Source organism: Watersipora subatra, chromosome 6 (assembly GCF_963576615.1).
Source record: "Watersipora subatra chromosome 6, tzWatSuba1.1, whole genome shotgun sequence".
Taxonomy (NCBI): Eukaryota; Metazoa; Bryozoa; class Gymnolaemata; order Cheilostomatida; family Watersiporidae; genus Watersipora; species Watersipora subatra.
Window position 1 is genome coordinate 61,621,406 of NC_088713.1, and position 24,500 is coordinate 61,645,905.

The window sequence follows — 24,500 nt, forward strand, 5'->3', positions numbered from 1 at the left end:
ATATTTGTAGGAAACTAAATTCATTTAAGTTAGATTCAGCATTTGTGTTACACATTTGTCTCGAAGGTAAGAACTCTCCATGTAGTACAGTGTAATGGTAAAATATATTTCAAATCTTCTTTTTTTCATATTTTCAGATTTCAGAACAAACTTCACTAAAGTCAATATAGTTACTTATAGTTACTAAGGTTACCATAGTATTTTGGTACTATTTTTAATGATGATGACTTTTACCAGGAGGTTATTGCGTTAGATATTGACTATTGGTTTCTATACCACTCTATGTTCGTCTATAGCCTACGGTATTTTCACATGCCAACACTGAAATGAACTGAAATCATATAATTGTATACCAAATACACATATGTAGTTTTTGATTGTAATCATAGGAAAATAGACTATATTTAGCCATTACTCGCTAATGATTTCACATTTACATTTAATCAATGTTACATTTTTATTTTTTCTTCTATTTTATTTTACCAAAACACTTCTATAAAGTTATAAGATTTTAAACTTACAGTTGTTTGAAAACCTTTGCAGTCTTTTTTATTTTCTCTCCTAATTTATTTCACCAACACAAAACACTTATCTCATAATACGTAGTTTGAAAGTTAGAATGGCAAATGTTGTTATATGTTAAATACAAATCTATTTTCGGTCGACATACTTTTTTATTACCAGGGCATTGATAGGTAGCACAGCTAGTATAGTTATAAAAATAACATCGCTCCATGTTCTGTTATCCTGATATATGTTATATATCAAGTTGGTGTCATGATGCCATGAATTATTTCATCATAATTTTTAATCCACTTTTTATTAAGCACCATCTTTATATGGAGCCTTTATTAATATTATCCTAATAGTATTATCCTGATACACTGTCAGAAAATGAGCCTCTTGGTTTTGCATTGGTTTATCATAGATGTTGAAATCATAATTTTGATATATGTGACCCAGGCAGTCAGAATGTACAATCGTGCTAAAATCACATTTTTGAGTTGTTTAAAGATTTAAAATCAGCAAATTCTGAGGATTCTAATGCATTTTAATTTTTTAAATCGGTTTATTTATGCCAAGGTTATGCAAGATTTAGTAGAGAAGGTCTCGTGATGAGCTAAAACTGTTGTTTTGAGTTTAATCAGGATAAAGTTGGTGATTCATGAACTTTAACTCATGGTATTTGTTTACAAATCAAAATGCCATAGCAACCAACCACTTAATCTCAACCTATATTGATGAAACCTGGCATTCTCCACAATAAAACCATGAAAAAGATGATCATTGCATTATTATTCCAGTTCGATTGACGGTTGACCTCCCAATGGTCATGGTAAGGTTAACAATATAATTATGTGGCTAAAAGCTCACTGTCCTGGAGATATTCATTAAAAGGGTATACTTCAAACTGGGCACTTCTCATCAAGCTATATTGCTATGACTGCATCTAATGACAGGCCAACAGCTTAACAAAGAGTTGGAAGTATATTCAGAATTGTCCACCTATACAGAAGGTCATGGTAAGGTCAATGAAAAGTAACAACAGAGGGCATCAGTATGCGGAAATATTAACCCAACTCATCAAGTGACCATTCAATCTAGAGCTCTTTTTATGTGGTTTACTACTCACAGAGTGTAGCACGAGTACGCTGCAGAGATTTATTGTAGCGCATTGGAGGGGTTTGTTTGTTATGCTAGTGGTCATTTGTCTCAACACAACCATATCCAATGTTTCCTTCGGTAATTCTTGATACTAGTGTTGAGCCGGTATCTAATTTAGTGCCGGATCGGATATCCTTGCACATTTTTATCGGTTTTTTCGGTATCGATATGCTCGGTATTCACCATCTTCAGTATCCTTTGCCAACTAAGAAAGTTCGGTATTGTCGGTACTATTGTTCGGTATGTGGTTATCAGTGTGTCTTTAAATGGGTTAAACTTTAAATCATAACTGTCTCGAACCATTTTTATCGTTGTGCAAAGAGTAGCCTTTGCAAAGAGACATTCTTTAGTCAGCAGTATATTGTTACGGCAAAAAGACTCCTTGTTTTAGAAAGCCAAAGAAAAAAAGAATGATGGAAATAAAATTTTATGATAGATGTTTTTATTGTTTAATCTATTAAAAATATAGTTATTGATACAAACGTTATGTATAATAAAGAACAGATAGATAATGGCAATGGGCTCTCTTTGTTAAATATACTGAAACAGTTTAAAAAACTCTTACTATCGCATATTGTAATCAGGTAATGTAATCACATAATTATACAAAGTCCAATTAAAGTCCAGTCCCTTTAGAGTCTTTATACGTCTTCCCATCTGTATAGAACTCCCAAACCTTTGAGGCTGGTGGTATTATCAATGTAACGTAATATAATAGTAGATACAGTAAGCATGGAAATCTTTGTTGAGTTTGTTCGCCAATGCGTGCTGAGATTAGCATGTTCGTCATGAAGCGTTTTAAAAATCTCTCCAGATATCCGAATAACCATTTACCGGTAGGCTTTTACGGATAAATACCGATCATATCAAACCGGCCGCGGATACCTAGCTGACACCGAAAGTGATTTGTTTCCTCAGATACCGAGAATCCCTCGGTATCGGAAAGAGCGGATAACCCAATACCGGCTCAACACTACTTGATACGCAGTTCTAATGAGGTTTAATTGTTCAGATGACATACAACTAGCGCATAATACCCTACATTTGCACTCACTTATTGGTTTGATGTCAACAGCTAGAATTGGAATGCTATCAGCAGTGATAGGCTGATCGTTATTCTCTGTCATTTGATTTGATTCATTCCCATTGTCGTTAACAGCCACATATTGCGTAAGCAGCTGTATTTCTAAGGTTGCCCTATTATCAGAATTCTCATCATCGCTTTATCTATGATCTGAGGCAGCTGACTCTGATTCTATGTGGAAATACTCATCTCGCATCAACTAGCCGTAATTTTTGTGATGGTTTATTTTGTTCTAGCTTGTAGCATTAAAACATGAAATAGCCACATACATGCGCGCACCCGCAGTTAGAGCCTATATTTATGATCTAGGGTTATGAAAAAATCCATAGCAACCACCGATATGGGTATAGTTGAATGGCACTTCTGGCTTTATGATTGGTCAGACACAAAAATAAACAAGACCATGTGAAAGAACAGGGTTGAATGCACTATAATCCACTGTTTACTAAAACAGTGACGGTGAGTCATATAATAGCGTAAAGCACCCTTAGCGCTATTGTGAACAATGCAATTACCGCATGATTGTACATTCTGACGGCCGGGGTCACATATAGTAAAAAGTAATATATGCATAAATAAAATATATGAATACCTTGAATGGCTAGTTGGCTTAGTTAATCATTTGTTGAATTATCTGTTCTCATGAACTAAGTTACTGCATAGTCTCTGTTGTGACATTTTTATTAAAAGTTAAAACTATCATATTGTAGTTTTTGCATTCGCAGGCGACAAAATAAGAGATCTCTAGTTGGCAGACAAGCAAAAGACCAAAGGTATGTTTTATTATCAACATAGCATGTGTTGGCTAATTGTCTTCATCATCAATATCTAGAAGTTATTCTTCTGATAATATCAGCAACAGTAACATGCCCCGTGTTGTTACTGACACATAACTTTTCCATTGCCAAACTTTCCATCAGTTTATCCCAACCTGACTTTGCTATTTATTAAATATCAAACCATTTCTATGTGAGACTCAGTTTTTACTCTCACTACATTAACTCAGGGTGTAATGTTAGATGGTTCTCAATCAGAACAATAGCTGTTTGACTTTTAGATCAACTTTAGTTTGGTCTACAAGGTTTGGCAAGCTATTTTTGCTAACTGCTGTCATTGGTAATATGCAAACACAGGTTCTGGGATAATAGATTTTGGGTGATTGTTAGTGATTGCTTTTTTCATCCTTCCGTTTATTTTAAACATGTGTAGTAATTATTATCACACTGTTTTCTATATAGGATTGTGAATGCTTGTAAATATGATTATGCTTCAATTAATATACTGTCTTTGATAAAGGTAATAAAATCCCATCAATTGAATTGTGACCTGCAGTGGGGTGGCCCTGGGACGATATGCAAATTTCACTTTCGCGAGATCATGCAATGCTTGAAATTAATTAGTCTCAATAATGCCCCTCAATATCACAATAAAAAAGAGAGCTAGTGCATAATATAATCAGGAAAATATAGTAACGTACTTGGAATCTGAGCTGTTTATCATAGAAATAATCTGTACATGGAGAACTAATTACACTGATTACTTGCTCATCATCATTGGTTTGTTAGAGTTGTCCTACCTTTGCCTGCCACTCGCGTCATTATCGTAGTTGATAAATAAGTGGTAAGAGCACACAACACTGAATATGGAAATTGTGACATCATAATTCCCGAGGTTATACCACTGAACATTTTTGCGGTAGAGCTCTGGAGAAATCTTATAAACACCAATCAATGTTTGTCTCACCATGTCAAATAATGCCTCATTTGAACCTTTAAATACCTTTAAATGCTTTGAATAAGCAAATTCGCTATATTCAATTGACAGGTGATTATCTTAGAGAATATTTTCTATGCCTAGCAGCCGAAGCCTCTTTGCCAGTTTTAAATACTTGTAATGTAAGATGGTCAGTCAAGAGTGTTACCTTGCACAAAAAATATAGAACCACAGAAACACAATTAGATTTTATAATTTTCATTTTTATTAAACTTTCATTTTAATTACAATTAAATAATTTTATATATGTCATTAGTTTCTGTTGAAACAAAGGTATTCATCCCAATTTTTGCAAATAATTTTATTTTCACAATTATTTTAACGTGTATTAAAAATTATAATGATTGTCCGATATCAGTTTTGGAAGAAAACATGAATATTTTTTGCAATGAAACCATAAACTACTATGCCCTATGATCGCAAAAAAGCTCGTAGAAAATAGATTTAATTACAGTACCTATTATTCTTCAAAACACCAGACCACTCAGATGATGTCATACATGTATGTCAACTGAGCAGGCAAACTACTAATAACTGTATCCCACAGTAATGTATACATTTATGTATATACTTATTCTGATTTGATGAAACAAATCAATCGCCCACATATAAAACAGAAGGAGATATATGATAATTAATTTACTATCTAATCCAAAAATAGGCTTATACAAAGTAGAAAAAAGCCTCCATGCACACGATCTCAAGATACAACAAAACATTGAGTATGTGTCATGGGAGAAGATTGATATTTAATAATTGTTTTTTTTGTGTTTCTTTTGAGTGATTTACTATAATGGTTCGATTGTTTTATGCCTAATGGTTAGCGTCTGAACCTTGAGTTCATTTTCTCCCAAAACAAATTTTTACCGCAGACAAAGTGGCACTTCTACCCACCAGAATTAGACTGCTGCTATAAAGCAAAATTGAAACAGCAACTCAACGGAGAATGGCACTGCTATAATTCTCTTTGATATTCTTTTGATAGGTAATGTGCTGTTGCAATAATGAGCCCAAGTATCAATGTTCACAAGTAGTATTGAGATTGCAAGGCCTACAACTATTTGTAGGCAAATATCCAATAAGCAACAATAACATGCCAGTGGTTTGTTTTCAAGTGGCTGTAAACTATATTTCCTTTAGGAGATCAAAAGCAATAATTATTGTGTCAATACTCGCTTGCCAAAGCAAAAATAACAATGCACTTGCATACTTAGCCCTATTACATGTAGTTAAGGCCTCTCTAGGCTCAATAATGATGTGCATCTACGAGGCGTGTAGGGACGAGGCGTGTAGTGACGGCTCCTTCTGTTGACAGAGGCTGAATATACTCTTATCTCTGTGCTTCATAGCTTTCTGGCTTTCCACCTCTTTGGGTAAGTTGCGTCTGCTGTGTTTCCTTGTGAGTTGATCATCTGCAGGCTGTTAGCTGTAGACTCTTTTATCTTATATTAGCCTCCCTCTATGCGCCCTATTTTGCTGCTTGGCTCACTGCCAGCTTCTAGCTGTTTTCTCTGGCTCACTGCCAGTTGTAGTTTCCTTGGCTTGCTGCCAACTCCTCCTTATACAATTATTCTCAGATTATTGTCAAATGTCAATGGAGTCTTAAAACGTTTTCATAATGTCTCCTTGTAGTGTCTTCGATGTCAGCCAGCATTTTTTTCTGACATTTGATATCTCGCACTTTGACTGCTGACATCTTATGTGAATCTATGACAATTTGGTACGCCCTTGAATTAAAGTAAGTCAAAAATTTGTATAAGATTGGCCGTAACCTGAAAACCGTCAATAGCTGCTAATGAAAAAATAGATTTTGGACTTTATACCAATAGATCGTACATGTATAATACTTATCCCGAGACAGTTATAATTATTTATCTTACTTGAAGCTAAAGACATATCCATATTTCATGCAATACATTCTATAGTCATCACATTAATTTTGTTTTTCAAGGCATTAAAATTCATGCTAGTGATATTATGATTTCACAAAGTCATATTATCTATAATAAATGGTTTTATAAGCTATATTTATAAAAGTCTTGTGAATATTTGATTCGTTTATGACTGGTTGAACGTTTGATGTATGTATGTTCTTGCTTGTGTTTGTCTCTTTGAAAAGATGTTTGCTCTGTAGAATAACCTTTAGTAATTTTGATGATGTACTGTCTTCCTTCATACGTAGTAATGACATCATACATGGTCATACATCCACCAAGCTTTTTAATGTCTCTCATCAGCTGTAATGGGTAGATGACTTCTATGCTTGATAAATAGGAAAAAAGAATTAGTACATTATTTAATATGCTGTCTGTAGCAGCGGGGTGGGATTGCCTCTTCTTTCAGTTTTTCCATGTTTCTTACACTGGCTGTCATAGCAATGCTTCCAACACAGATGCAATCCTAGCTCGGCAGTTTTTCAAGCTGACCTGATCACGCTTCCATCACTGATGCAGTCCTATCTCCGCAGTCTGACACGCTCACCCGCTAGAGCTTCCGCTACTGATGCAGTCCTAGCTTGGCAGTTTATAACATCTTTGTTTTAGCGCTACAATATCTGTGATGCTAACCCTAGAGTGATTGCTGTTTTCTGTTTTTTTCAAACTTTCAAACTTTTCAACCTTGACATATGTCACATAGAAAATAATTGCATTGCTTGAGTTTATGCCTAATATTTGTATTTTTTGCTAATTTTTATTTTTGTCTGATGTTAATTTTCGTATTTTACGCCAATTTTATTTTTATTGTATGCAAGCAATCTCAAATTAGTCTTTAGAAACTATGAAACTCATGAACAACAATCATTTAAACAATGTATCCATAGCAGCCCAAACACTCAGTAAAATAACTAAGTATTGCAAACATTCTTGGCTCCCCAATAAAGGTAATGTGTTCAATAACAGCAAATATGCCTGATCACCATTTGTATTTAACTTGCAAAATTCTGGCAAAAATCTAATTAAAACGTACTCTTTTTAAACCTCCTGTTTGAAATGAGCCTTTACAAGTGATTAAATTAGAACGGGCGACAGAGACCAAAAGAGTAAAATATTACTATCTTTTTTACTGCTAGACATCATGAGAAAAAGTGAGAGCCAGTTAAGTCATTTGGTCAATTGCTACCCTAATTTTAATACGTACCCGAGGCCAATTTTGATCAATATAATTGTTATGAGGCAAACATCATATTCTACAAACTAATTGAACCATTTTTCTCATTTTATTTTATCTCCAAGTGAAGCCTATTATTTTTTAAAGTAAAATGTGTACTGTATGTTATATTGAAGTTTGGGACCGGCCAATCTGTTGTTGATACGACAAGGACTACAAAATTTAAGATTGCATACAAAATTCATTTTAGACGACCAAAAGAGGCTACCAACTAGTGATAAAAATAGGCTAGCATTCATAGTAGTGAGGAGTGAACATCAGTACCTAAACAAGGTGAGACAACTACTGTATTGAAAGTTAACAATACATATATTCAAGAGAAGAAAACTAGTGTCAGAAGATGTGTATGTGTGTACGATCTAAAGATCATGCACACATTTGCTGTATTAAGTTGATCGGTTAAAGAGCTTTTATCTGAACCAAAATAATATAGTTGCCTGACACTACAAGCTGCAATGCACATAAGGCTCTGTTACACCTTCCAACTGTAGTGCAATATCTCTATGTTTTTGTGTGATCTTAAAAGAAAGCATTTTTTTCTATCAGTTGATATGTTGTTTGATGTGTTACACGATCTCATTGCCAAGATATTTGAAGATTAAAATCGATAAAATCTGATCATGGTAAAAACGCTCAGACCACAAAAACGTGCCCAGACTTGCCCAAAATGATGTCACGCGTTATACAACCTGTCTCTATCTCTCGTATTCACATCGGCTATTTGCAATAAAAGTCTAGTCCTACGCGGCTTTATTGGCATATATCTTATTTTGTATTTGCTCATGTTGGCTAGAATAACATTTTAAATCCAGTTACAGGTGCATTATTATGAATGTTTCAAAGGCATATAACGAAAATAGAAAATTCGTTCTACTCACTTTCTCAAAATGTTGTGTAAACATTTGGGTAGCGACTGCCAATTCTACCGGTCTATGGTAATTCTGTCAAGCAAACTATGTAGAATAAGGTCCTTGTATCAGCACAGTTCTGCGGCTACCCATACTATCGATATACAGCCTCCCATAAGTCCCGCCCACCTCATGTCCTTCGCTTATTCTTAAGGCGGGGCTGTATATCATTGCCTACACCGACTATACTAGTTTTTTACTACCGTAAGTAAGCAAGCCATGTCTTAGTAAATAATATACATAGGGATAGAGTTTTAAGGATGAGAAGTCTACTGCAAACTGAATTTGAACTCACATTCTCCAGTTCTGCGGACATCCATGTACCATATCCAATTCACTACAGTATTCTGCAAATCATGCTTTGCATTATCTTCAACAACATTATTTCATTATATAATTTTACAAGCAAAAATATTTTCATCTCAACATAAAGCTTTTATTAAAAATATTCATCAAGTCGTGGCCACTCACATAGTTTTATCTGATACAATAAGACATATTCATCTGCTGCAACAAACTCAAACAAAACATCATGGTTTATGCAGCACATATTCAAGTCTCTCTTTCCCCTTTATGGCAGTTTCCACACTGTTAAAGCTGCTTCGGCTGGTGGAATGACATAAACATTCTGTAATCAGTAAAACAAATGCAATAAATATGTGTCATTCATAGATATGTCATTCTAAAGCGTATCTAATGAAAGCTTTCAAATTGGGAACTAAATAGAGAGTGTGTGTAATTTTAAAAACGAATAATTGTTTAAGAAAGGCACAAGTATGCCAAGCCAACGATTCAAAGCTTTGGTTTTGGAAATTAAAGATTTGCATTGATCAATCAATTTTCTTCACTTTCTACCAGTGAAAAGTAAACATCTAATGTAAAATCATAAAACTAATTTACTAGATAAAGCTGCCACAGAAAGTTTGAAGCAAATGTAGCTAGGTGAACCGATAAAAAAATATAAAACGATGATTAGTGATAGCAAAAAGTTATAATTTTATTAATTATTACATGTATTAATGAGTACTAAAATATTACCTTTAGTATATTCATCAATCTAAGCCATTGTATAGCTAGATGCTAAAGATTAAAAAGAAGCCATCAAGAACTCACTGTACATACGTATCTCGCACGCGCAGGAAATTACATTTTAGCCTCAAACAGGGAAATATAATCTGAATGTAAACACAACAGGAAACTCTATAGGAGACTCAAAGTAAAAGATAAATTTACCTCCATTCTCTGATCTTCCTCCGTAAAACTTTAACTACCTGATGCCAAGAAAATTCGGAGTCACCTTCGCAGAAACTTTATAGCAATTTTACAATTAAATGTATGTTGTTCGCGAATAAAACGTGTCGATCGAGTAATTAATTAAAGTAACGATGTTAATTAATTTAGTAAATATCGATGTCCATGCAATTTAATGATAGAGTAAAATCCCTAAATTTGAGATCACAGACAACACGTTTTACGAGTGATAACATTTATTATGGCCTATATAAAAATTTTGCGCTGATGATTGGCTAAGAAAGTGACCTCATATTTATCGCTCGTGGTTTCTTTTCAGATGTATTGCTTGTGACGTCATAAAAGAAGCACCCGCTGGAACGTCATCTTTTTAAAAGACGGCCCCATTCAAACGCATATATCTTTGGACAGAGTTGGTCTACAAAGACCAAAATTGCATCAAATTGTAGCTGATTTTTTAGCCTTTTTTGAGTCTTAATTTCATTAAATTGAATTTTTTGACGCAACCACATCTTTAAATAAACAAGTTTGTAATGAGACTAATTACTTCAAAGTATTGGTGTCACTTCTGTTGCATTTCTCTTCCGGGATGTTTCTTCTTCTTCTTACCAACAATCGAGAACTCGAGTGTTTCATCAAACAAAAGTTTCCATAAGCTTCTTCTTACTTGGGTTGTACATATAGATATTCTATACACTAAGAGTTGTAATGTATTATAATATTATCTGATGAAATAAAAACACATTTAGTTAAACTGTATCATCAAACTGGCTCTTAATAATCTCCTCTAACTCTGCCAGTACCTATTTTAGTAATCTTATTCAGATAAACTTAACTTGAGCTAAGAGACAGCCAGTTAAGTCAGCCAATTACAGGGCTGTAGAACTGGCCAATCATGAAGCTGCAATAATAAATACCTCCTATTGCTTCATTCAAAACCCAATCAATTCATCATTGTTCACTATTCGATAACTCCAAATCAGCTCAGCTAATCATGAGACAGCTGACATTATTATACTTACCTACAAGCTACTAAGAAACATGTAGTAGCCAGAGCGGGTGGCAAACCAAATAGGAACAAGTAAGTAGAACTTATCTATCAAGTTTTCATCTGTTGATATTGTACTTACTGGAAATGATAAAGAGATCGGGAGAGACACTGAATCAGTGTGATTATGAAATAGCTCTGACCTCCTTAGACTGTTATTTTTTACCCTGATTAAACTCAAATATTCTATCTTGTGGTAAGGTCAATTTAAGGTCACAGAGGCCGTGGTCTCCTTCCGCTGTTATAATCAGACCAGCCAACGCATGCTACGGCAGATATTTTCTGTTTATTTTGTGGATAGAGTGAGGACCTCTGAAGCTGAAGTTTGTTTACTTGTCCTGCTTTTATTCTGGTCAGATCAGTCTACTGATTGTTTTTATTATTCAGTCATTTAGGAAATTAGTGTTCAATGCAGGAGGCTACAAACAATTTTGCGCAGAAGTTAAATTTATTATTTCTACTTTTTTCATTGTTATTACTGTATTTATTTTTACCTAGTTAACTTGCAATTATAATTAAGCAAAAAGCCATTACTACTTGATAATTTATTATTACTAATTTTTTCATTGTTATTACTGTATTTATTTTTACCTGGTTAACTTACAATTATAATAAAGCAAAAAGCAGCAATGCTGATGCTTTATTTTTCAGATCTGCCTGAATATCCCATTCCTGGCCTCTTTTTATAGTCTGTAAATATTCGAGGTTCATCTGAAGTCACTCTGGTATGGTAAGCAGTTTTCTAGGTAAGAACTTGTGTGACATTTTGTCCTCATTTCTCGACCATATTTACCGTGTCAAGCAGCTAACACTGTGCAGAATTTCTATCACAGTTACAGATGGAAGTCTTTTTAAGGAGTTATTTCAGAGATCGAAAGATAGAAATTCCTTCTTTGAGGGTAGCTGTAGAGAGCACCGAACCAGTTAAGTTACTTAAGCTACTGCTAACTACCCGAGTAGACTCATACACAGCTGTGATAATAGCTGCAGAAGAAGGCCATACAGAAGCATGTCGTTTGCTTCTTTCTCCCATCAAAGGAATGGCAGATGAGTTGCTCTGGATGAGAAAGATGGATGATGAAGCTACAGCTCTACACATTGCTGCACAGAGGGGATACAGTGAGTGTTTAGAGATACTGCTAGACACAGTCAGCACTGAGAAGAAATATGAGTTTGCTGCTGAGAAGAATGAAAATGGTGACACAGCTGTAGTATTGGCTGCAGGGTATGGAGGGAGAGAGTGTACAGAGTGTCTCCTTAACAGCTTCTCCTTACAACAGAGAGAGTCGCTAATGAAGATACAGAATAAGAGCTTCACCACTGCACTACACCTTGCAGCAAGGAGAGGAAAAACAACTGTTCTGAAGGTCATGCTAGGATCAATGTCTCCAGTGACAGTCTCTTCACTCCTTAATATGAAGAATATCTTCAACAGTACTCCACTGGAAGATGCTGAGTATTGGGGTAAAAAGGAAACATCAGAGCTACTAAAAATGTGGCAGAATGATCCAATAGGTGAAGGTAGGATTGTTATACCGTGTGGTACCAGCTGCTCAATAGAAATGCTTTACAGGATAACTTAATTGAGGCTTAATTTACTCCTATGAACTTATATGAGCACTGAGACTTGGTGTGCTTCTTTTTCTTATGATGTACGCATGCTAGCAGTAACTTCTAATATAATGTTGAACTAGGGTTGGAATACATATTATTCTGGCACTCCTAAAGCAATATTTTTAGCATTTTTGAATTACTTTATTCTGTCTGCCGCTGTGTTGAATCATGAATAGACAGTATCATCTTGATATTGTGTCAGTTTTTATCCATATCTCTATATATATTTCTCAAAGTCAGTCGTACATGCATTCGTGTATTCATCATTGTGATTGTCCAGCTATAGCTATTATTTCAGCAATGCGACCATGCTTTATGATGCCTCTGTTAAGCAGTATTTTAGGAACTAAGTATATGCAACACAATGCTTCGTCTTTTTTCGTTAGGGCAATTTGCTCCGCCCTACGATATCAACAATAATTTATCTCAAACTTAAAAATTGGCGGTTTGTGTACTGATTATATACATTCTTAAAAGATATACATCGCTGAACTCGGCATGGCGAGTTATCAGGTTTTCCATTATATCCTGTATTGGCTATAATAAAAACGAAATGCAAACTAATAAATGATAAAATTTCTTTTAAAAGTTTGAAGTTTACTGAAATGTCCTAAAGTATGTTTTTAGTAAACTAAATTCATTTAAGTTAGATTCAGCGTTCATGTTACACGTCTGTCTCAAAAGTAAGAGCTCCTAACATAGTACATCGTAATGTTAAATGATATTTCAGACCATAACCACAAAATGCACTAAAGCCATTATAGGTACTTATAGTTACTAAGGTTAACATAGTATTTTGGTACTCTTTTAATAATGATGACTTTTACCAGGAGGTTATTGCATTAGCTAGTGACTATGGGTTTCTATACTGCTCTATGTATGTTTATAGCCTACGATATTTTGGCATGCCAACACTAAAACAAACTGAATTGATATAGTTGTATACCAAATAGTTTTTGATTGTAATTGTAGGGAAATAGGTTATATTGAGCCATAACCTGCTAATTATTTCACATTTACATTTAAACAACTTAACATTTTTATTTTTTGCTTTATTTAATTTTAACAAAACACTTCTCTTAAACTTACAGTTGTTTGAAAACCTTTGCAGTTGTTTTTATTTTCTCTCTTAATTTATTTCAACTACACAAAACACTTATCTCATGATACGTAGTTTGAGAGTTCGAATGGCAAATGTTGTTATATGTTAAATACAAATCTATTTCCTGTCTACAGACATTTTTATTACCAGGGCAATGCTGGGTAGCACAGGTAGTATAGTTATAAAAATAACATCACCCCATGTTCTGTTACCCCAATATATATATATTCTATATCAAGTTGGTGTATTGATGCCAATAATGGTTTCACCATGAGTTTAATCAGCTTTTAATTAAGCACCAAATCTATATGGAGCCCTTATTTCTATTATCTGAATAGAATTATCCTGATACACCATCAGAAAATAGGGCTTTTAGTTCTGTATTTGCTTGACATAGATTTTGACTCTTATATTTGGATATATAGCTAACAGTAATATCTACATAAATGAACACGGGAATGTCAAGAATAGCTAGATAGATTAGTTAATCATTTGTTGAATGTCTCCATTCTCATGTACTATATTACTGCATAGTCTCTGTTGTAACATTTTATTAAAAGTTATTACTACCATATTGTAGTTTTTGCATTCACAGACGAGAGAATAAGGGATCTTCAGTTGGCAGACAAGCAGCAGACCAAAAGTACGTTGTATTATCAAAATAATGTGTGTTGGTTAATTGGTTTCATCGTCATTATCTAGAAGTTATTCTTCTGATAATATCAGCAACAGTAACATGGCACTTACTGTTGCTGACACATTATAAATTTTGCAATGCCAAACTTTCCTTTAGTATATTCCAACCTGGCTTTGCTATTCATTAAATATCAAACCATCTCCATGTGAGACTCAGTTTATACTATCACTTCATTAACTCAGAGTGTGTTGTTGGATGGTTCTCAATCAGAACAATAGCTGTTTGACTATTAGACCAACTTTAATTAAGTCTAAAAAGTTTTATAAGCTATTTTTGTTTACTGTTGTCATTGGTAATATGAAGCTTTGTCTTTATATAAATTCTTATTTAATCATGTACATAAAAAGGTTTATTTAGATATGGCTGCCATGGAAAAGAGGCTGGAACAAGTTACCATTTACCTACAAATTCCAGGAGATACGAATTCCTCTGGTAACCAATATCATGCGCGAGACAGTTAATACCAACCTCTTCCTTTTGTCTGGATATAAGTTATCAGGTTATGAACTGAGTTTAAATATTCTACTACTTTATTTGTTTATATCAATTCTTAGCTCGTGTTGTCCTCTCAACTCAATACATATTTGTACTTCCTGAGATGCAAATACTCTATGTTCCACATTTTATTCATAAATGAGTTTATTTGAATATTTCCTATTATTCATGAAAATAGTGTTGCCTAGCTTTTTTGCTTTCTTTACTCAAGTATGTAAACAAAAGACCATAGTAGGAAGTTGATAGAATTGGAATCGACTATAATAGGAATCGACTATAATATAATAATATAATATAATACAGAAATCGACTTAAATAGGAAGTCGATAGAAAGGTTTAAGTTGAAGTAGTGGTAGTTGCATCCCTGGTATATTAAAAGTCAGCTTATAAACAATGAGAAGTAATGAAAGTTGCCTGCCATTTGCTGTTAGCCTGGCACATTGACAATGTATAATGTTTGCAAGCTTACTAATAAGAGCTACCGCTTCTCATGCTGTTACGCCATCGTGTTACGTAGTAACAGAGAGTGAAAGCGTATTTTCTCCCAAATAGCAACAAATATTGCCTAATAAATACATCAAGCTCATATAGCTAAATTGGTCAGATGTCAGACTGGCACATCGTAAGACCTAAATTAAATCTTCTGCGGTACGGATTCTTCAATTAAATAAACATCGTCTCTAGAGGAAACAATCATTATTGATATCTAAGTATAATTACAGTAGACGCTTCTACAACGTATACCTCCTATAATGTAAATTCCAGAAAACGTAAATAATTTATCGAAACTTTGGCTTCTTACTATGTAAAAAGTTTCATACAACACAAAGTGTCGAGTCGGGTGAGTTTTCATAATTGATTCGAATGTTAGTTTATCTTGCCGCTCTTTGAGAAGAAAAAACGTCGTAAGTATAACGATATATCTATTATATATAAGTTTTGTAACATTGTAGTTCGTCAAATTGATCCTTAAATGTGGCGAAAACAAGGCGAATAGAACAGCAGTGCAATAGTTCAAAAATACAAAGACGATCAATTGTTGCAAATGTTACAGTGTCGAGTGACCAATCTAAATATCTTGAGTTGGAATATCGTCAAAAGTTATCTTTTATCCTAACTTTGACCACTGGATGTCAAATAGACGATGAACACGTAGAACTGCTTTATATGATGAAGATACTTTATTCTTTTTCCTTATTTTAGTCGTACACAGTATTTGTTACTAGTTTTACTATGCAGCATAGACTTTGCTGTGTAGAGAAAATAAGCAAATCTTTGTATATGAACGTCAATAGTGTGCAGTCTCCATAAACCCATTGTGAAATTACAGCAATAAATTTTAATTGTGTTCTATAAAACCAGTGAAATTGATCATTAAAAAGAAAAAAATGGTTGAGGCAAACTAGTAATACTGCAGTTACAGTACAGCCCACAAATTAATAGAGTTAAGTTGATATTCCTTTCTGCATTGCCTAAGGGGTGACTTTTGGAGGATCTTAGAACAGATTAGGCAATTCATGTGTATTGGAACAGATTATTCACGTTGTAGGAGCGCCTACTTTATTCTGGTAGGGAGCTTCTGCTTCTTCATTTGTTTATCATAGATTTTTATTTCATTACCTCTCATTGATTGTTTGTCCGGTTACGGCGACAAAGTTGTAGGAATAGAAAGTCAGCTGTGCACTGTAATTGGACTTTAAACCACCAGTTCTGTAGACAGGAATTTATCCGATACACTGCACGGTCCAACTAGTTATAATATAGAATTAATTGGTCACATACTTATTACTCTTGCCACTTTTTCATGGCTTTAGTTAGTTCTTATACTTGAATTTTTAGGCTAAAAAAGTGCTCAAACTTGCATAGCAAACAAGACTCTGGCAATCAATTAAAATATTTAATAGACGCAACAGCTGGTACAGTATAAATTACTTAGAAATAAATACAGTGCACAGAAATAAACACAGTACACAGAATTAAACACCATACACAGAAATAAACACAGTACATAGAAATAAACACAGTAAATAGAAATAAACACAGCACACAGAAATAAACACAGTACACAGAAATAAACACAGCACACAGAAATAAACACAGCACACAGAAATAAACACAGTACACAGAAATAAACACAGTACACAGAAATAAACACAGTACACAGAATTAAACACCATACACAGAAATAAACACAGTACACAGAATTAAACACAGTAAACAGAAATAAACACAGCACACAGAAATAAACACAGTACACAGAAATAAACACCATACACAGAAATAAACACAGTAAACAGAAATAAACACCATACACAGAAATAAACACAGCACACAGAAATAAACACAGCACACAGAAATAAACACAGTACACAGAAATAAACACAGTACACAGAAATAAACACAGTACACAGAATTAAACACCATACACAGAAATAAACACAGTACACAGAATTAAACAAAGTAAACAGAAATAAACACAGCACACAGAAATAAACACAGTACACAGAAATAAACACCATACACAGAAATAAACACAGTAAACAGAAATAAACACCATACACAGAAATAAACACAGTAAACAGAAATAAACACAGCACACAGAAACAAACCCAGTACACAGAAATAAACACAGTACACAGAAATAAACACCATACACAGAAATAAACACAGTAAACAGAAATAAACACAGCACGCAGAAATAAACACAGTACACAGAAATAAACACAGTACACAGAAATAAACATTTTTTATCAGACACGCAATGCTTGACATTCAACTAGTTTTGATATTTAGCCCGCAGTTCCTTTCACATAAATAGAAATATGAACAACATGATTGGCTCTGTTATCACTACTTTAATAAATTTATTTATATCATACTATAGCTCTCACTTTTGCTGAGGAGAAGATAAAAAACCTTCAGATTGCTGACCAAAAAAGACTAAAGGTACATCTTATCCCTAACATCAAGTAGCTTGGCTCGTGTGTTCATTTTTGCTATTTTGATATTGTTATCCTGATAACATCAGACTAGTTTCTCATTGTTATTCTTTAATTTTTTTCCAGTCCATTTTGTTGGTTATGTCATATCCTACCATCTACATGTACGTGTAATATTCAGTTTGTACAATTACTGTTTTGGTAGCTTTAGCAGAGGTTGAACAGGGTATTAAAAATCTACAGGAGAAAGGTGAACAAAGAAACAGCTCTACAGAAGGAATGTGAGTTACACTTACTAGTCAATAAGAGTTAGTCATTTCTATAATTAATAATTTATATCAAAGTCTAGCTTTGTAGTCCAATGTACACATGCCATAATGTACATGTTCTGCACAGTCCTGCTGTGAAAGTCAAATACCAGCAGTCAGATTACTTGCATATGTAACAGCTCAGCTCATGATGCAAACTTAAATGACTTTAAATCAAAATGGCAGCATTCAACTTTTAGACTCTCTTTACTGAATTGATAAAGACAACACTTACTATCAGACCATTGAATCTCCAACTCAACTGTAGGAAAAACTCTTGTTTGTATAAAAATTATAATGAGAAATATATGTTTATTTAGCTGTTACTGTCATAGAGATGAGATTGTGACAATACCTACAGGCGCAAGGAGATACCAATTCTTCTAGTAGTCAATATCACACTCCGAACAGTTAATACCAATGCCATCTTTTTATCCAAAGATCCATTGTGCACAAATATTCTATGGTTATAATTATACATAGTGAAATTTACCTTGTTTTCTTTTTTTCACTTGAATATATCTGTTCTCCTTGAAATAAAAATACTCCCTGTGATTAACATTTTATGTTTTTGTATGTTTTTTATGTTTTTTAATATTTGACTCTTATTCATGTAAATAGTAATACTTTCCTTGTTTATTTTTTTACTTGATTATGTAAATAAAACATCAAACTGGTATTGGTCTTGACCACAGTGTATGATTCAATAGAAATTGAGCGGATAACTACAATGTGCTTTTTGAGCAACGAATCGAAGGGACCTTGTAAAATAATTTGAGATAACCAAGTGATTGTCAGTAAATTTGAGCTATAATTTTTCTACAGTTTTTCGATACCTTATGAATTTTTTTTACATGTAAAAGACAGAATAAGTGAGCAATACCCAAAAAAAGAGAAGAAACTATGACACGGTAAACATCACCTTTGCAATGAAGGTATTTAACTAACTGTCAGAATTGGTGGAATATAAAAGGTATTATTTTACTCTAATTAAATGAAAGTCATATTTTGGTAGTCAACCATGAAAGACTGAAAGCGCTGTCTAGCAGACCCAACTCTATTCTGTACCAACTTAATCTTTCTTATTCTTCAAACGCATGGAATGATAAAGGTATATATCGAAAATTATAGACTATATTCATTTTAACTGGTGCATACGAGATCAATATAGTCATAACAGAATGAATATCAAAATGCTCATTGCCTGGCAACCAAATAACAAATCGATAATTACTCTTTGTTACAATACTGCTAAGTGATTTCACGTTTGTGTATACAATCAATATCTTTTAGATGAGATAAATGCTTGATTGCGCAACACCTAGCGTTAAAATAACAAACCTTTTGCGCTATCTCCCAACTTATGAGTATTGATCCCTCTGTTGGAAGTGTATTCCCTTATACCTGTGTTTGTATAGCAGGGCCTCTCTCTTTTTAGGTGGGAAATATGAATAGCTTTGAAAGGTTTTGCTGAGTGGGACTCAGACCAAGCTACTCTGATCTCATAAACACTGTCAAATTTAGTACTCAGCAAACAAACTTACATCTAGCACCTTCTGTCCTTCGGATATGATGTTACCTATTAAATTATGGTCATTCGTTAAAAATAATGCATACCACTACTAAAGGGTTTGCCTACTCCTAGTGAAAACATTTCATACAAACAACCGGACTGAAGTAGTTTTTTAGCTTCTTATTTTATATAGCTTGTGTACATGTGTAGACAGAAAGCCATTTGTTAGATTGTATGAATAGAAGTGGTTCATTACCAAGAACTAGATAAGTAGGTTACACACAGTTGATTCACATGGGTTAAGTAGGTCGCCTACTACAAACTGAGCCTGATGGATAGTTGACACTCACTGAGTGGACTACACTACGATTCCACAGGCTTTTATGATGGTTTCCGAAAAACAGTTTTTTGGTAAAAACTACATTTGGCGTTAAACATGACTCGATTCAGCTCAAGTCTCATTTATATATTAAAAACTCAACTCCCAATTTTTTCGTTTTTTTCATGATAAGTCGTGTAAACATTGATTCAATTGGGTATTTGAGCATAACCAAACCATAGGCAAACCATAGAACTTTACTATATTGGTGCATAGTACATTATTGATCAAAAATATATGCAGTGATATCGAGGTCTAGTGAAAATATGTTTTACTTGCAACACTGGAGTGTACCAGATAGAGAGATTGGTATACTTAAATATTGCTGACAATGATGAAAGTTTGTCATTGTGGTAACCATTTTAGAGATAATAGTAAGAAGGAAACCTTTTACACATTTTTGACTGGAGCAATTTTACTAATTGAAAATAGAGAGCTGGGTCAATTTGTCTATGATGACAATAAAAAGCCAATACAATACAACTTGACTGTTATGATGTGACAATTTAATTCAGTAAGTAAAAGAAACCAGATCATTCATTCAATTCAATTTATTTGTGAATTGAGCCTTAGGGCTTGCTTGAATGACTATGTTAACTTGATTGCTTATCTCTCCTATGCATAAATATTTAACTATGTTATTTAAACAGTAACAACATTTGTGGGAGTGATAAATAAAGTTTATGTAAGCTGTGTAAACTATATTGCTGATCAAACGGAGTAATTTTATCACTAGGAGCACTCATAAACTTAGGAGACAGGAAAAAAAAATTAAAACTTTCTGTGTACAAATATATTAGTAAAGTAATTAAACACAACAAAAGAAGATAAAAGACGATTGGTATTGATTGGTAACTGATCTGATCATGATACTGATTAACAGTAGAATTCAGATCTCCTGGAGTCTTTACGTGTATGAAAAGTTGTTAATGTTTTCTCCGCTTGACAGCTATATCTAAGTAAACCAATTTCTCTCATTATAAGTTCTAATTGTTACAATTATTGATAAACTGGTGACATCAAAGGTGACAAGTGACATCTAACACTACAAGATGCTTGTGTCACACTAATATTTCAGAACATAAAACATAAATATGTAACATAAACCAAGAAAACGTAAAAACTACATAGAAAAAAAATGATGCACGCAAAGCAATGTGTCAGCATGTTGGCAACTCTCCTTACAGTATGCTCTAGTAACGCTTACTTAATAAGGATTTTACAATATACAAACAGTAAAATACATGTAAATTGCCTAATTCACTCGTTGGTTTTTTTCCAAACTCACCCTTTTGGGCATACAAAATGGAAAAACTAGACAATCTTTTAATTTGCGGTCTGTACTGTAATTGTAGTACAATCGGTTTGTACTGATAACTTTTCTCCTCTTTGCTGAGCACTTAACTGGTTTTATAAACCATGATGGAGGTAATTTCAAATAAGTTGATGGAGAGCTCAATCTTCGACAATCATTTACAATAATTTGCTTATATTTTCTAAACAGCAAAGCCTATTCTGCAAAGTAAAACCAATAACAAATATTCTTTACGCCTACTATAAAGCAAAACAAAAAATATTTTTTAATAAAATGAACAGTACTATCTGTTTGTCAACTATCTGTCTCTGTATCTGTAGAGGTCATGGTTAAGATTATGGGTAACTTTCGACGATACTCCAACTTGTGACATTCAAATTGGTAGACCGACACTGTAAAACCTGCATCAATCAATCGTCTTACCGTATTTATGAACAATTACACAGCTACCTAATTCTCTGTTTTGTCACACCTGACAGTCTACAACAGTAAACTAGAATGTCACAAAAATTTTATAATGGTATAAATACGTTGTGTTTTTGCCTGCAAATGCGGCGAGATAGATTACTATTCAAATTGAGTTTGAGAACTCGCTCTGCGGGACACTTTACAGTACCTTGAATATAATTTTGACAAAGTATGCAGCAATAATTGTACATGAATTTTTTACGCTCTTTAGAATTCATGTTATAAGAGTGTCTATTGTATTCTCAAAGGTGAACCTACACAAAATTTAAGTAATCTCTATCAGGAAGTATCGGTATTTTTCTATCAATTGCGATTGTATTTGATGTTTGAGGTTATCTGACTGCCAGGATGTTTCAACATTAAAATCGACAAAACTCTATTGTTTGTAAAATGGTCAGAAGATAAATATATGCCAAAATGGTGTCACTAGTATTGCGGCTGCCTGTCTTTCTGATAAATGATATCAGCTACAGAGCTCAAGATGCAGCATTACGCATCATCATTTTGTCAGCTTTTTTGCAAATGGCGGCTCTTAAAACTTCCTTTTTTATTTTTTTCAGTCTTTGTTTCCCGTGTAAACGCACCAGAATCTATCCAAAAAGAGGTTCAATAATGCATCTTAGCAAGCACTAAGGAAAATCAATGAGTTCATGTGTGGATTGTCATAAAAGCAGCATAACAAATTGCAATGGAAATATATAAACATAGTACGAGTTCCATGATGTTAAAATGTTTCGCAAGAAGAAAGAGTAATAAAAGTAAATTTTCAAAGCTTCATGCGTTATCTACAGCTTTATTTTACATAAAAAAGAAAGACAACTCCAAGCAATGCCAAGTTCAACTGACAATCCTAAAAGTTTAGTTTTCTACATAAATGCAGCATGGTCTATCTCATTACAGACACAAGTATGCATATATGCATGCATTGAAAATGTTTGCTATCTATGAACAGTTGAACACATTCATGGATTGTTTTTGTGAAAGCCATGAAGTTGTAGAACAAGAAATAGACTTAAAAAAACTCCAGGCTTACTGCTAGGTATCTATAGACTCACAGGATTCCTGAGATTTATTTATTCTTTGATCAGATAGTTAACAGATGGATGTTTGAGAAGATGGTTCCCAAAACCAGACAGAGATTTCAATCAAAGTTTTGGCAACTTTGCTGAAAGAACGGAGCATATGGGTACCAAGTTTAGTCAAAATCTGCCAAAAAATGTGGAAATACATAGCGTTTTAGCAGACAACCAGACAAACAATAGCAAATTAGGGATTATTATTTCTAATTATATACAAAGAAAACTGCTGTTTCCTTTACTATCCACAAGTCAGTCAGGCTATAACACCAAGCGTTAAACTCCAACGATATACATTGTGTATATATATATAATATATATATATATATGTATATATATATTTTTTTTATATATACGAGGGGCGATCGTAAAGTTCCAGGAATTGTCTCAGTACACAAAAACCGTTAATCGTAATTACTTAATTTAAACTGTCCCCTTCAAAGTAATCGCCTGAGCTTGCTATGCACTTGTTCCATCTGTGTTTCCACTGATCCATGCAATGCTGGAAATCACTTTCCGTAAGGCTTCGGAGTTGTCTCGTCACATTTTCTTGAATAGTTGGTATGTCGTCAAATCTTTCACCTTTCATTGTCAATTTGATTTTGAGGAATAGGTAGAAGTCACATGGTGCTAAATCAGGTGAATAAGGGGGATGGTTAAGCACAGTCACCTTATTTTTTGCCAAATACTGACGTACCATCAATGAGGTGTGAGCCGGAGCATTGTCATGGTGTAGGTACCAGTCACCTGAGAGCCACAAATCTCGACGTTTCCTTCTGATACTGTCTCTAAGTCTTATCAGAATGTATGTGTACACATGCTGATTCACAGTTTGACCATGTGGCAGAAATTCAGAGTGTACCACACCTCTATTGTCGAAAAATGTTATCAGCAGTCAAATAAATAAATATATATACCTCGTATATATATTTATATATATATATATATAATGCTTTGTCTATCCTTTTTAAAATATTTAAAAGATTTCATAATGACTTCCAGTAATAACAGTAATCAAAAACCAAGATATTGAAATGCAGGAATACATAACAAAATAAACTATGAAAGTTGGTTTCTTAACAATATCGTTATATGTAACCTAACAAGAAACAATATAATATACTATAATATTATGAAGTAAAACATAACATAGTATGATATGGTATGCCAGTATGCTCACTTGTACACTACTGCAAGCATTTAAGTTAGCCATCAAAAGGTCACAAGGTTAATTTTGTTGAGTATCTGAATTTGACTGTTCAAAGCTTTTGTTTACGTTTAATAAACAGAAATCTTTGGGAAGCATTCTGCTGACATTTCATACTTATCAAAAAAATGTAACATACACAAGTAAAAATTATCTCTAACTTACACTTCAGCTTTGCTGATCACTGTGTGCCAGTCTTTGTTCAAAGTCTTCATCTAAGGACCAAATTTCTAGTCTCTCTTAAATATAAAAAATAGTGCTGTTTTGTTAGTGTGTCAAAATTAGGCTAACATACGCATAGTGACACCCGAAGCTTACCCTTGATAATAAAATAACTCTATGTTATTAGAATGGACCCTTTAAAGTTCTTAGCAATCGACATCACAACTTCATCACAACTTTCATAATCACTGGTTTTGCTAAGAATCTTTACTGGGTGCTTCGTCATTTCTCGACAATCTTTTTCTAACTCTTCCCCGCCTCTTTTTGT

The 24,500-nt window shown here is 33.7% G+C and overlaps 1 protein-coding gene across 1 annotated transcript in view; it reads left to right on the top strand.

Annotated features, from left to right (window-relative positions):
• Nucleotides 1-12,480, top strand: part of LOC137398430 (serine/threonine-protein phosphatase 6 regulatory ankyrin repeat subunit B-like) — a 41,340-nt gene extending 28,860 nt beyond the window's left edge. The window contains exon 8 of the mRNA XM_068084539.1: nucleotides 11,731-12,480. Within this exon, the coding sequence (XP_067940640.1) occupies nucleotides 11,731-12,480 (750 nt within the window). The remainder of the gene's footprint in view (nucleotides 1-11,730) is intronic.
• The last annotated feature ends 12,020 nt before the right edge of the window (nucleotides 12,481-24,500 follow it).